Genomic DNA, 14,181 nt, shown 5'->3' with positions numbered 1-14,181 from the left:
TCGATTAAGGTCTACTTGCAATAACTGTGAAATGTGGTTGTTTTTCCTTGACTGTAAGTTGCTCTGGATAAGACAAACTGCTTAATTACTAAAATGTCAATGTAATGTTAAATCATGTAAATTGTTTAATATAATAATTTCCTGAGCTGTCGATTGAGGGTTGTGTTACCCCCTGCTGCCGCTCTTTGTACCTCCTGTTGTCCCCTTGCTGTTGCCTCACCATCTGGACACTGCCCTCCATAATTGCATCCCAAATGGCACCCTATTCCCTATATAGTGCACTACTTTTAACCAGGACCCATAGGCCTCTACATGTACATCATGTACAAGCCAATGCCCTCCCCCCAACACAACACAAGCACCATTACTCACATAAACACACGCATATGCACACACTTGAAATACTTTGCCCAACTATTTAATCATTTTATGTGCTGTAGCCTAATATATTCAATATTTCAACATAAGGGTGCTACTGTAATGACTTTGTTCTTTAACATTAGCTGGCTTGGTGTAGGAACAGTATGACCTGACCTGGCATAAATGCCACCATATGGTGGCCCTAGGGGGCCAATGACAAAAAGTCTCTTTCCATCGGTCCTGGTCAAAAGTAGTGAACTATATAGGAAATAGAGTGCAGTGGTCTAAGACACTGCATCTCAGTGTAAGATGCATCACTACAGTACCTGGTTCGAATCCAGGCTGCATCACATCCGGCTGTGATTGGGAGTCCCACAGGGCGGCGCACAATTGGCCCAGCGTCGGCTAGACCGTCATTGTAAATAAGAATGACTTAAATGGTTAAATATATATATTTTTTAAATAGCCATATGCAATGTTCTCTCAATATTTTCAGCACTGAGCAAATTTCAAGTCTGCTGAGCTCAAATATATATATATATTTTTTTCCTTAAGAATGTGTTGTCTATTATTGTTTTTCTCTGGGTGTACTGATGTGTTTTATGTGTGTGCAGGGCTCATTTGAGAAAGAGACCTTGCTCTCAGCATAACTCCCTGTCGAAATAAAGGTTAAATCAATAAAAAATGTATACATTTCAAACCAGAGTTGTTTTCCCATTTACAACCACTAGATGGCACATCCAGATAAAATTGAAATACTGTAAACTTTGCCTGACTACTCCAACTGAAGTTTGTGCAGCCAGGCAACTCTTGGCTTACATTACAAGTTACAACATGATCTGAAAAAAATACGATCAATGTTAAGTGTTCACTGTGCACATGTGATAGAAGTAAAATATAATTACAATGTTTAGGCTAACTCTTTAAATTTCAAAGAGTAGGTCTAAACACTATTATACTATTTTTAACTCACAGTATTGCTAGTAATATACAGTGTCAAAGGTTAATTCTAAGATTATTATTATTAGTGTATCCAGTGCATTGTTGTCTAACGTTAAACATGAACAGAATGATTTGCCCTCAGTCTAGCTACAGTAGCAGAGTACAGTAATCTGTGAAGCTCCTCCCACGTGTAGTGTTTTTCTGTAGGGTTCAGTTGGAGGGGACGAGTGCTTGGTCGACATTTTAGCGCTGCATCATCAGGACTGACGTGGGGACTACGTGGCTCGAGCCATCCACTCCTACCATAATTAGTGACGAGTCTGACTACGTAATTTATAACTTTGGTAAGTTATTACACTGTAGCCTACTCGCGGCACAAGCCCAGAAAAAAAGGAGCGACAAGACAGAACGTTCACGGTTTACAATGACGCATGGACAAACTTTCGATTCGCAGTCGAATCTACTTCCTGCTTGCTAGCCAGCTGAACAACTTCATGCACAGAAACAAATGCAATAGTGTTTGGCTTGCTAGCTGACATGGTATACAGTGACAATTGGCTTGCCAACCAGTGACCGTATATTATTACTTAACTTTTTTTTGTAACTCCCTGCTACTAGTTAGCTGCTAGTTACATTATCTAAAGCTAACGTTACCACCCTTAATGCTTTTCGGTGCGAGTCGCAATTTCTATGGAACAGCTGCATAGCTAAACGACGCAACCCCATTCTCGTTCTCTTCTTCTTCTCTTTTTGAAAAGCTAACGTTAGCCAGCTACTGAAGAAAATACATTGTGGTTGTCAGCAATACCTTTTAATAAATGTACCAAATGTATCTTCTTTAGGTGCTGAATATGGCTACAGATGTAGCAGCAAGTTTCATATGTAACAACCTCGCTACAGGTACAAACTAACCAGTTTAGAAACAAGACTCCTCCCATTTCGAATTCAGACAGGCGCATGTTTGCTCCATGGGGGGGAAGTTAAATGAAAATATGAACCAAGGTCCAAGCAATAGCAACTGTCATATTTAACACTACATTGCATTGAATACATTCATTTGATTCACAATCACATCAACCTTCTGGTTGAACTGTGTTCTTGTAATGCTTGACTTGAAGGCCACTTGACTTAAACTTTATGAAGAGCTCTTGGAACTTTGATGGCATATCAGAGGAGGCTGGGGGGAGGAGCTATAGGAGGACAGGGTTATTGTAATGGCCGGAATGGATTCTATGGAACAGTATCAAATAAATGGAAACCACATTTGATTCTGTTCCATTTCAACCATTATAATGAGCCCGTCCTCCTACACGTCCTCCCACCAGCCTCCTCTGTTGCATATGTATTCCAACAAGCGAAGACACAAAAGCATTCCTTGCATCTATTTAAAACACGTGTATCCCTGTTTAATTAGTATGGTTACAGCACAGGAGAAGACCTAACTTTGGGACCAAGTACTAAACCAAGTACTAGACTACTTTACACATATAAGTCAGGCTCCTGAGTGGTGCAGAGGTCTAAGCCACTGCATCTCAGTGCGAGAGGTGTCACTACAGCCCCCGGCTGTATCACATCCGGCCGTGATTGGGAGTACCATAGGGCAGCGCAAATAAGAATGTTCTTTGCCTAGTTAAATAAAAAAACAAGTGAATTTGTCCCAATACTTTTTGTCTTCTAAAATATTGGGACTATGTACCAAAAGTGCTGTAATTTCTAAACTGTTCACCCGGTATGGATGAAAATACCCTCAAATAATTAAAGCTGACTTTTAACCTCATAGTCATTGTATAATTTCAAATCCAAAGTGCTGGAGCACAGAGTAAAAAAAAACGAAATGGTCACTGTCCCAATAATTATGGATTTTAAAATAACCTTAAACTTAAAGAAACCAAGCTAAGTAGACTTTAATTGTACTTTGCCTAATTTCCTGACATTTCCAGTCCGATGACCATGGACACAGAGGTTGTGTCGTCAAAGCAGGAGGGACGTTTTGATGACTCTCTGTCTGATGAGGATCCAAGTCAGAGTGAATCCAACTCACCCACTGCAGTAATCACTCAGGTAGATACTTTGTGAAGTGTGTGTTGTGGCCAATGTCACTCATCATCACTCTTATAATTCAGATGTGTATCGGGGTCTAAATAGCCTGGTCCCAGTTCTGTCTATGTTTTTGCCAACTCCCATTACTCATTGTCAAGACAAATATGACAATAAATGACAAGGCGTTTGCATTTCCTCAAATATTTCTCAAATATTGTTTAAATTGCTTGTAAAATAATTGAACATCTCTCGTCTTCCTCTAGGTTTCAGGAGACTCCGCTGGCATGACAGTGGTGCAGTTACCTAGTGGGCAGACACTTCATGTTCAGGGTGTCATCCAGGCTCCTCAGGCCTCTGTCATCCAGTCACCACAGATGCAGAATGTACAGGTAGCTCCTTCCCTATTCCTATATAGTGCATTGCTTTTGACCAGTGCTCTATATAGGGAATATGTGCCATTTGGGATACAGACTTTTGTCACTATAGTCTTCTTGGCTAAATTCAGTCAAATCTGCATTGTGTTATTTTACTGAGTAGTTATTTTTCCCCATAGAAAAACCAAAGAATGGTTTTGCGTACTTGTAGCTATAGTTTCTTAGCTTGAGTGCCAGTCTGTTTGTCCCATCATGCAAAATTCTTGTCACTCTTTATCATTCCAAACATGCTTGGCTTGACAATGACACCATTGAAGTTAGCAAAAGCACAAAGTTTAACCTTCATGTACACAGAATGTTGTATTGTGTCTGACTGTCTCTAAGACAACACACTGTCTGCTTTCATTAGACAAATCAGCACGTGATGTCACCCTAGTTGTCCTTTATTCTCTAAATTACAGAGAATCTGTCCCAAATGGCATTCTATTCCCTATATAGTGTACTACTTTTGACCAGAGCCCTGTGGGGGAATAGTGTGTCATTTCGGAAACACCCTGAGGTTTCTACTATTGTACAAATTTGTTTTCAGCACTGGGAATGACTTTTATTTTTCAGTATTCAGTAAGGTATTTTAAATGGAGGGAGGTGACCGTACACAGGGATCATATCAATGCATTACTTTCAGACTTCATAGTGTTTTTCTTTGCTCCAGATAACCTCCATAGCTGGGCTTGAAGATGGGGAGTCAACAGCCACAGACACACAGAAAAGAAGAGAGATTCTCTCAAGACGCCCATCTTATCGGTTGGTAGACATAAAAACGTTGCAAATATGAAACAAACAAAAAGTAGTGCACTATAAAGGGAGCAAGATGTAATTTGATAAACAAGCAATGACATTTCAAAGCAATCGAAGCAGAGTAGTTTATTATGTGCTTTCCTCTTTCTTTCAGAAAAATCCTCAATGAACTATCATCAGATTCCTCCTCAATTCCGAGAATCGAGGAAGAGAAACCCGAAGATGAGGTTCCATCCTCCAGTGTGCCTGCAGTTCAAGTGCCAACTTCAATCTATCAGACCAGCAGCGGCCAATACAGTGAGTTTCATTAGGCTCTTGTCAAAATTAGTGCACCATACAGGGAATAGGTTGCCATAGTTAGGACGCAACTATGGTCAAAATGTTGACGTGCACTCACTATTGTGACATTGGGGGTTCTCCCCAAATAATGTAAGAGTTGGTGATGCACGGGTTGACTCATAACCACAGTTATATCTGAGAGCTGGGCGGGTTTAGGGTTATTAAATATTGTGTGGTTGAATAAAGTGAAAACAATACCTTAAAAAATACATAAATGTATAATTTGTGTGCAAATTATATCTATAGGCTAAATTTAGGGTTTTCTTAAATTATTTTAGGCTATCTGGTATTAGTGCGTAAGCCTAACCTTTAGGGCCAAACTGGACACGTACCAAATAGACTGCACGCCTATCACCTAATGCTTTTAGGAACAGGCAGAAAACGTTACCATTGCAGAAAATGTTAACGCCGATCCACAGATGCAAATAGGACAATATTGACATTTAATTAAATAAGAGAAAAGCAGCAAAATGAAGAGTTGAACATTAAGAGAAGGGGGGACCAGAAAAGTAATGTTTGGGAAAGATTAGGTGAAGTGGTAAAAGAGGATGATAGCAGGCTATGTTATGTGTGATGATTGTGAGGCGCTATACAAATTCGATAGTCATAAGACAGGACTTCAAATAGGCATATAGCACATCAAGGGAACTGTAACCTACTGTTTAGATGGGTTGAATGGAAACTGAAATCTGGACACTGACTGTAGGTCTATAACCTCTCACATAGCCTTTATAATAATTCCTGCAGAATTAAGCATTTCTTGCAGTAAAATTATAATCCAAATGAAGGCTAAATGTTGACTTGAAAACAGGAGTGAAAAAATTGGATTTCTTTCTTTCAGCATCTTGAGAGAATGCTAATGCATGTATCTAATTATAGACAAGACACCTCACAAGTCCTCAACTGGCAGCTTCATTAAATAGTAACTGCAAAACACCAGTCTCAACGTCAACAGCGAAGAGGCAACTTCGGGATGCTCGCCTTCTAGGCAGAGTTGCAAGGAAAAAGCCATTTCTCAGACTGGCCAATAAAAAGAAAAGATTAAGATGGGCAAAAGAACACAGGCAACATCCCGGAGTTGCCTCTTCACTGTTGACGTTGAGACTGGTGTTTTGCGGGTACTATTTAAGGAAGCTGCCTTTTGAGGACTTGTGAGGCATCTGTTTCTCAAACTGGACACTCTAATGTACTTGTCCTCTTGCTCAGTTGTGCACCGGGGCCTCCCACTCCTCTTTCTATTCTGGTTATAGCCAGTTTGCGTTGTTCTGTGAAGGGAGTAGTACACAGCGTTGTACGAAATCTTCAGTTTCTTGGCAATTTCTCGCATGGAATAGCCTTCATTTCTCAGACGAAGTATAGACTGACGAGTTCCAGTTCATTTGTTTCTGACCATTTTGAGCCTGTAATCGAACCCACAAATGCTGAGGCTCCAGATACTCAACTAGTCTAAAGAAGGCTAGTTTTATTGCTTCTTTAATTAGAACAACAGTTTTCAGCTGTGCTAACATAATTGCAAAAGAGTTTTCTAATGATCAATTAGCCTTTTAAAATGATAAACTTGGATTAGCTAACACAACATGCCATTGGAACACAGGAGTGATGGTTGCTGATAATGGGCCTCTGCACGCCTATGTAGATATTCCATAAAATACAGCTGTTTCCAGCTAAAATAGTCATTTACGACATTAACAATGTCTACACCGTATTTCTGATCAATTTGATGTTATTTTAATGGACAAAACATGTGCTTTTCTTTCAAAAACAAGGGGAATTTCTAAGTGACCCCAAACTTTTGAACGGTAGTGTATATACACTATGTGATGCTCGTCAAACATCTCATTGCAAAATCATGGGCATTAATATGGAGTTGGTCCCCCCTTTTGCTGCTATAACAGCCTCCACTCTTCTGGGAAGGCTTTCCACTACATGTTGGAACATTGCTGCGGGGCCTTGCTTCCATTCAGCCACAAGAACATTAGTGAGGTCGGGCACTGATGATGGACGATTATGCCTGGCTCGCTGTCGGCATTCCAATTCATCCCAAAGATGTTGAGGTCAGGGCTCTGTGCAGGCCAGTCATGTTGTTCCACACCGATCTCGACAAACCATTTCTCTATGGACTTCACTTTGTGCACGAGGGCATTGTCATGCTGAAACAGGAAGGGGCTTTCCCCAAACTGTTGCCACAAAGTTGGAAGCACAAAATTGTCTAGAATGTCATTGTATGCTGTAGCATTAATATTTCCCTTCACTGGAACTAAGTGGCATAGCCCAAACCATAAACAGCCCCAGACCATTATTCTTCCTCCACCAAACTTTACAGTTGTCACTATGCATTCAGGCAGGTAGTGTTCTCCTGGCATCTGCCAAACTCAGATTTGTCTGTCGGACTGCCAGTTGGTGAAGCGTGATTCATCACTCCAGAGAATGCGTTTCCACTGCTCCAGAGTCCAGTGGCGAGCTTTACACCACTCCAGCCGATGCTTGGCATTGCGCATAGTGATCTTAGGCTTGTGTGCGGCTGCTCGGCCATGAAAACACATTTCATGAAGCTCCCAACGAGCAGTTCTTGTGCTGATTTTGGAACTCGGAGTGTTGCAACCGAGAACAGACGATTTTTCAGCACTAGCCGATCCCGTTCTTAGAGAAACAGGTGTGGCTGAAATAGCCAAATCCACTAATTTGAAGGGATGTCCACATACATTTGAGTCCAAAACGGGACACTGGCCCTTTTCAGGGCCTCCCCCGTGCCGTACTCCACAGCACCACCTTCTGAAATTATCCTGGGGAGAACCCTGACATTCATTTCTATATCCAGTTTGTGTTATTGTGTAAGAGATCTTAAACGGAAGATTCATTGTGGAGGCCAAATTCTCCAGGTTACAGTTGTGCATCAATAAGCCAGTGACCTTCCATAATGTACAGTACTTTCCTTTATTTCAAGGAAAACATCTAATCTAATGGACCAAAACATCTAATCTAATGGACCAAAACATCTAATCTAATGGACCAAAACATCTAATCTAATGGACCAAAACATCTAATCTAATGGACCAAAACATCTAATCTAATGGACCAAAACATCTTGCTTAGAAGCAGCTGATAATCAGCTATTTGTAGCAGTGGTCAGAAATGCACACTCCATTTTAGCTCTGCACATTTACTATCTATATTTTGGTCAGATAAGTTTTAATAAGATTCACACAAACATTCACAATATACCTCTGAGTAACCCATCACTTCTAAAAATGTGTGTCCCTCCTCAGTTGCCATCACCCAGGGGGGAGCCATCCAGATAACCAGCCCAGGCAGTGAGGGTCTGCAGGGCGTACAGACTCTGGCCATGTCCAACTCTGGTACACCCCAGATCCTGCAGTATGCAACCCAGGCAGGGGACTCAGGACAGCAGTTCTTCTCTGTACAAGGTGGCCAGGTGGTGATACAAGGTAGGAACACCTATACCTAAATTAACTCAAAAGTAGTGCACTATGTAGGGAAAAGTGTGATTCATCAACTTATAGATTTGCATTAATTTGGTAAATGAACAAAAGGAAGCTCTTGAAATGGCTGGAGCTTGACTAGTTTGTCTCTAAAAAGTGTAAAGTTTGGCTGGTTGACCCCGTAATGTTACTATGGAACCAGTGTTATGATTTAACAGTAGAATAGATTCAAATGATGTTAGTTGAAGTAATGTCCACCAGAGTAATGTACGCTTTTTCCCCCTCAGGGGTTTCAGTAAAACGTCAGTATTTTTATCAATCCAACAACTGGAACATTTCCCACTTTTTATTATTTTAAAACCTTTCTGTTAGGCTACTTCTTTATTAGGCTGAACTTATTTACCTTATTTTTCAGAGAAATGAATGAAAAGCTTAATAATCATATATTAATAACAAGTATTAAAAGTGAATCGCCTGGGAGTGCTTCAATCAGGGTGCTCACATTAGTACGGCTGCTGTCACTTGGGCACAATATTCTAATGTTTGTTCTACATCGCCTAGTTGCGTCATAGGGTCTAAAAATAACCAGCTAACCCTCCCTCCCCTATCTTGCTGCATTGTGTTGCTCCACTTTAGCATTTGATCCAGGAGCAGAGCAGGGGAGGGGCCTAGAGGCAGAGTGTCTTATTGACTTCAGCAGGTCCAATGATGTCATTGTGATGTCAGTGTCCTTAATTTTAATTTTGTGCAAAGTTGATGGGTGTCCACTCCATGTAGAGAGCAGGCAGGCAGGGAGAGAGAAAGACACACAGTCAGCTAGATAAAAAGAGAGAAAGTGTGTAATACTGTGGATCCCAGATTGTTAGAGAGTAGAAGATATGGCTGTTACTGGAGATGAGACTGAATCAGGTATGTAACTATCTTTGTCTGTTTTCCTTTCTCAGTATTTCTCAGTTTAATTTTTATAGCAAGTTAAATGTATCATGCTGGCAGTGATAAACAATGTATACCTGCATTGTTGTTCAATTCAGAGATTTACTTGCATTGTTTCTGTATTTAGAGGACTAAATACATGTTTTTTTTTGTGAGTAATTACTTTAAAGTTTGGATTGTTAAGTGTCTTTACATAACTTTTAAAATGTATTCAAAAGTGTGTGTGTAGTCTACCATAGTTATTAAGTCATAGCAGTTGGCTCAGTTGGAAGCCTCAACTGTGTTTCAGAGTATTAGCAAACTGATGTGCACTGACTAACTAATTCAGGTTAATAGATATCTACTACAGAGGCATCCTGCCCACAGTTCTCTCTCTGAGACTTGAAAACATTACAAGAGTACTGTATAATTACCATTCAACATTCCCATAGTGAAAAGCTAGACATTATGTTGACCGAACATGGTAGTAAGTGTTTAGTTAGCTTGCTCAACCCAGTTCCTGTCTGTCTGAATGCCCCCTAAAACACTCAAACAGAACGCTTCTCTGGAGCAGCCAGGGAGGGGGAGGGGTGGCGTTGACGTCACTCCGGTTTCCTGGAACCAGATGGGGCCAGGGAAATGAGAATGCTAACTGTCGAGTGAGACTCACATTGACGTCAGCTGGGAGTCATACTGTGATTCCAGACAGAACAGAGCCCTCTGTGGGAGCAGTGAAAGAGCAGTGATCACAGCTTCAGCGCTACCAGCTTAGTCATCCACTTCGATAACGACAGGAGAGAGAAGAATTCAGCCTTGTTTATCCCTTTAGATCTGCAAGCTGTTACTTGCTCACTCTTGCGTTAAAACACGGGGGCAGTGGTGGCATTTGGGCTATTATAAATTCATAAATGGAAAAAATAGTCAAATGTTTTGTTGTGAAAATATAGTTGTTTTGAATAAGTGTTTATTCTTGCCATATAAGGATGATAGTTTTCTCGAGTATCAGGAAATGTCAGAGAGACATTTATCAACATACTAGTGGTCAGATCAGAACCACATTCCTACACCAAGGAGCACATTGGAAATACTTTCATGTGTTCTCTTCTGGGTTTTTTATACATCTATTGTGTTCTTCTAGTTTTTTTATTGACCGATAGTAGTCAGAAATGTAGATTGGGAGATGGATAAGAGGGGTACAGTACGGAAAGTGAGTGGGGGAATGGAGGATCACATCGCTGCTTTGGACTACTTTGTACACTACTCAATTTTACAGTACAACATTTGTTTGACCCCAAAATGAATGAATCAGTAGTGAATCATCACCAAATATTGTAGGCTGAAACATAGGCTACAGCCAGTGCTACTGTCTTTTCTCTTTCACTTGGATGGCAGTTATCCACCCAGCTACCAGAAAGACGATTGTCTTAACATAGTCTGACAAAGACATGTCAAGGAGGTAGTTGTAGTAACACCCCACCCCGGACAGTATACCACAACATTCTATAGAAAGTACTACACATGATCAAGGGATAGTTTAGTGTGTAGTATAGCATTCTACAGTATACTACAGAATTCATTAGTAAGTACTGTAGTATTCTATAGTAAACTGTAGTATTTGTTCATGTGGGTACTCAAACCACACAAAGCTAGATCTGTGCTTAGGCCTACTCTCCCTAATTTGGCACCTGTGCTGTGATCTTAAATCTGTCTGTAGAAAAATAACATTTAAATGTCTGTTGGAATCTGGTCTTGTCTGGTTGTTTTAACTGAAAAAACATTAAACAAGTGGTCAGTTGTTGTTAGTTGTTGTGAAATGGACCCATCTACATGATTTGTGTTCAGCGTTTATGTCTAATTTATGGTCGCTTATCCTCTAAGGAGATAGAAGATGAGAAATCTGTGTGATTGAAGGACTGGAGTAAAAAAATACAGCACTTAGTTTTTGCCCCAGTGAGCTAAATATAGGTAAGTGGTCAATGCAAGCGAGAATTTGTTCTCCAGTGACCACCTTGCTTGAATAAATGACGTAATCACTTCCAATTCTGATGTCCTGTCTGTCTGTGCAAGTGATAAACTTGGTTAAAAGAAGTACTATTAAAATGAACCCTGGTGTTCTGTCTGTGTCCCCTAGCTGCCACTGGAGATATGCCGGCATACCAGCTCCGTTCGCCCACCTCGTCGGGCCTGCCCCAGGGTCTGGTGATGGCTGCGTCCCCAGGCTCCCTGTCCATGCACAATCCCCCGGTGCACACTGAGGAGGTAACACGCAAAAGGGAGGTCCGCCTCATGAAGAACAGGTGAGACAGACACAGGTTGCGTCCCAAATTGGCATCCTCTTCCCTTTATGGTGCACTACTTTTTCCCAGAAGCCCTGATCAAAAGTAGTGAACTATATAGGGTGCCTTTTGGGACACATACTAGTTTTACTCTGTTGCTCTGAATTTGGTCAACAACTGCAAAAGGGGAACAGATTTCTAAATCATTCATGGTCCTCATTCTCAGTTTCCTGTAGATTTTAAAGCACCCCTTTGATAATTGATTATCTATAAAGGTTGACTGGATGTTATGGGAAGTCTCTAAAGTGTTTTTGATTGGTGCTTAGAGCTGGGATTTCTCCCGCTGTCTCTTTTACTCTGTCTTCTCTAGGGAGGCTGCAAGGGAGTGCCGCAAGAAAAAGAAAGAGTATGTCAAGTGTCTGGAGAACCGTGTCGCCGTGCTGGAAAACCAAAACAAGACCCTCATTGAGGAACTCAAAGCGCTAAAGGATATTTACTGCCACAAGAATGAGTAGCTGAGTAGCTGCTCTCAGCCTTGTGCCAGGAGAGAGAGAGAGATCCTACTGAGAATGCACAGAGTGGAGTTTACAGATTGACTGCTGTAAAAAAAAGACTCTGGGACGAAAACTACTTTCACTGTCTTTGTTTCTCGTTTACTCCGCTTGTTTGGGCCCAGTCAATTTGATGCTGCACCGGAGGTTGTTAGGTGGCCGTAGGCTTGTGCTCTCCGGGCTGAAGTCAAGTCCTGCTCCGGACAGGACCCCTGTCTGTCCTTGCGCTTGTATGTGAATACACAAGTGACGCCCAGACGCGTTTGCTTCTGCTGTTTGCAGGGAGGTAGCCAATGAGATGCTAGCCTGCAGAGGAAGAGGAAGTAGATATGCTTCCTGAAGGCACACCGCTCACCACCACTGGCTCACCGCATTTGAAAAGCAGAAGCTGCGAAAGAGCCTCACTATCAGCCAGCAAGTTCACATTAAGTGCACGCAGACTCACCAGCAAGTCAACCTACCACAGCCGGACTGTTTGTGCTGTCATGCCAACTCCTTGTTACTTTTTTATCACATTTGGCTTGACAATGAAAGCATTTGAGTTGGCAAGAGTACAACCAGATCTGGGACCAGGCTAAACCTATATATCTTTACTTGTCACTGCTAGCTACAGTTGTTCTCCTTATATTACTGTACTTCTCTGCTCACCTTGGCTGTTGTCAACATACCTTTGTTAAATCAGGTGGACCTCTTCTTTCAGGACAGTGTGATGAGTAAATACACTTTCCGAAATTATTTTAGTTTTGAAATTCTATATTTGTCCTTTTGACTGTCAATCGGGGTTGTCTAATGACTTCACGTGTTACCTGAATCAATGTGTAAAACCCAGTGTGGAGGATGTGAGTATACGCCTTTCACTTGGTCTCTTCAAACAACACAGTTCAATTTAAAATGTCAAATTAACATGGCGTGGCCCTCGGATTAGTGTATCTAAAATAATTATATATTTCTAGCCATTGGAGGAATCTTATCTCACCAAGACCATCTTGAAATGACTACTGCTTTACCACACAAAATTGCTACATTTGATGTTCACTGAATCTCTCACCAGTCATTGTCCCCTTTGTCTGTCTGTCTCGGAACAGTACTGTGCTGTGCCAGTGTACTGTACAAAAGAAGCACTGAAAGTGCTGATAAGCTGACGTTTGGGTATTTTGATACTCATTATAAGCGTTTTATGTGAATTAGTTGATCATAACATATAAGATATGGCCCAAATGGCCCACTATTTTCTTTATAGTGCACTACTTTTGACCTGAGTTCTATGGGCCCAGGTCAAAATTAGTGCACTAAATAGGTAATAGTGTGCCAGTTGGCATGTAAAAATAGAGTTCATGACTGCTCTGTTTGAAAGGTATGTCCATGAGAGCACAGACCTGACTATGAAGATGATGATGATAATGATGTAGCTTTGTTATTCTTTCCTCATACCAGTTCTGCTTGCAGTGATTTTGCAGCCTCCCGCTTGCTTTGAATTTCCTGATAACCTTTCTGTTTACATGTATATGTCCTTTGTATGTTTGTTGTCAGGCCAGTAGTTATACAATTCAGGTGAGATGTAAAATAAATTTGATCTCAGTAAATGTTTTGGATAGAATTGAAAAGTATGTCAAACAGGTTAGCTCTTAAAACCAGATGTTCACCTCATGTGTATTGATCCCTCTTATGTTTGAATATTGTCAAAATATACTATTTCTAATAAAATGTCCATACCACAGTATGAATTACACTGAAATGATGTGTTAGATTAATCCTCATTCAGTAAACTACACACTGTATGGACTGAAGTCTGTACCACACAATGCCTTTGGGCTCACCTCTGAAATAACAAGCACAAGGATGAACAAATACTAACCAACATAATTTCTCTTCACCTCAGATACCTTTAACTCTGACATCACAACATTTCACAACAGAAGTGTTACACCAGACAATTTACATCTTCATGATGCTCTAACATAATTCATTATGATACTCCAGGCATCAGAAATGCATATAAGAAATAGATTTTCTCCCCTAGAGTCCCGAAGGAATATCACTGTTATACCATTATATCACACATACTGTCACACCCTGATCTGTTTCACCTGTTTCTATGATTGTCTCCACCCCCTCCAGGTGTGGCTTATTTTCCCCAGTGTATTTAAGT

The 14,181-nt window shown here is 40.9% G+C and overlaps 1 protein-coding gene across 2 annotated transcripts; it reads left to right on the top strand.

Moving 5' to 3' along the window:
* Positions 1 to 1,451: 1,451 nt before the first annotated feature.
* On the top strand, positions 1,452 to 13,767 carry LOC110508783 (cAMP-responsive element modulator). Of its 2 annotated transcripts, XM_021589598.3 has the most exons (8): positions 1,452 to 1,646; positions 3,243 to 3,363; positions 3,606 to 3,731; positions 4,429 to 4,520; positions 4,669 to 4,811; positions 8,120 to 8,299; positions 11,337 to 11,502; positions 11,852 to 13,767. In XM_021589598.3, exons 2-8 carry the CDS (start codon positions 3,247 to 3,249, stop codon positions 11,994 to 11,996), a joined length of 969 nt encoding a protein of 322 aa, XP_021445273.1. In that variant the 5' UTR covers positions 1,452 to 1,646; positions 3,243 to 3,246; the 3' UTR covers positions 11,997 to 13,767. The 2 variants fall into 2 exon arrangements, with proteins under 2 accessions (XP_021445273.1, XP_021445274.1); XM_021589599.3 differs by lacking the exons at positions 1,452 to 1,646; positions 3,243 to 3,363; positions 3,606 to 3,731; ... (1 more) ...; positions 4,669 to 4,811; positions 8,120 to 8,299 and adding an exon at positions 8,913 to 9,202.
* Positions 13,768 to 14,181: the final 414 nt, after the last annotated feature.

This window comes from Oncorhynchus mykiss, chromosome 28 (genome assembly GCF_057628025.1).
Source record: "Oncorhynchus mykiss isolate SJ-2025 chromosome 28, ASM5762802v1, whole genome shotgun sequence".
Classification (NCBI taxonomy): Eukaryota; Metazoa; Chordata; class Actinopteri; order Salmoniformes; family Salmonidae; genus Oncorhynchus; species Oncorhynchus mykiss.
The sequence above is the reverse complement of the archived record's forward strand: the minus strand, read 5'-3'. Positions and strand labels throughout refer to the sequence as shown.

Coding starts and splice junctions, on each gene's coding strand:
- LOC110508783 (XM_021589598.3), top strand. CDS start 3,247: ATGACCATGGACACAGAGGTTGTGTCGTCAAAGCAGGAGGGACGTTTT. Junction 3,732..4,428: donor CACAGATGCAGAATGTACAG/GTAGCTCCTTCC, acceptor TCTTTGCTCCAG/ATAACCTCCATAGCTGGGCT. Junction 8,300..11,336: donor TGGCCAGGTGGTGATACAAG/GTAGGAACACCT, acceptor TGTGTCCCCTAG/CTGCCACTGGAGATATGCCG.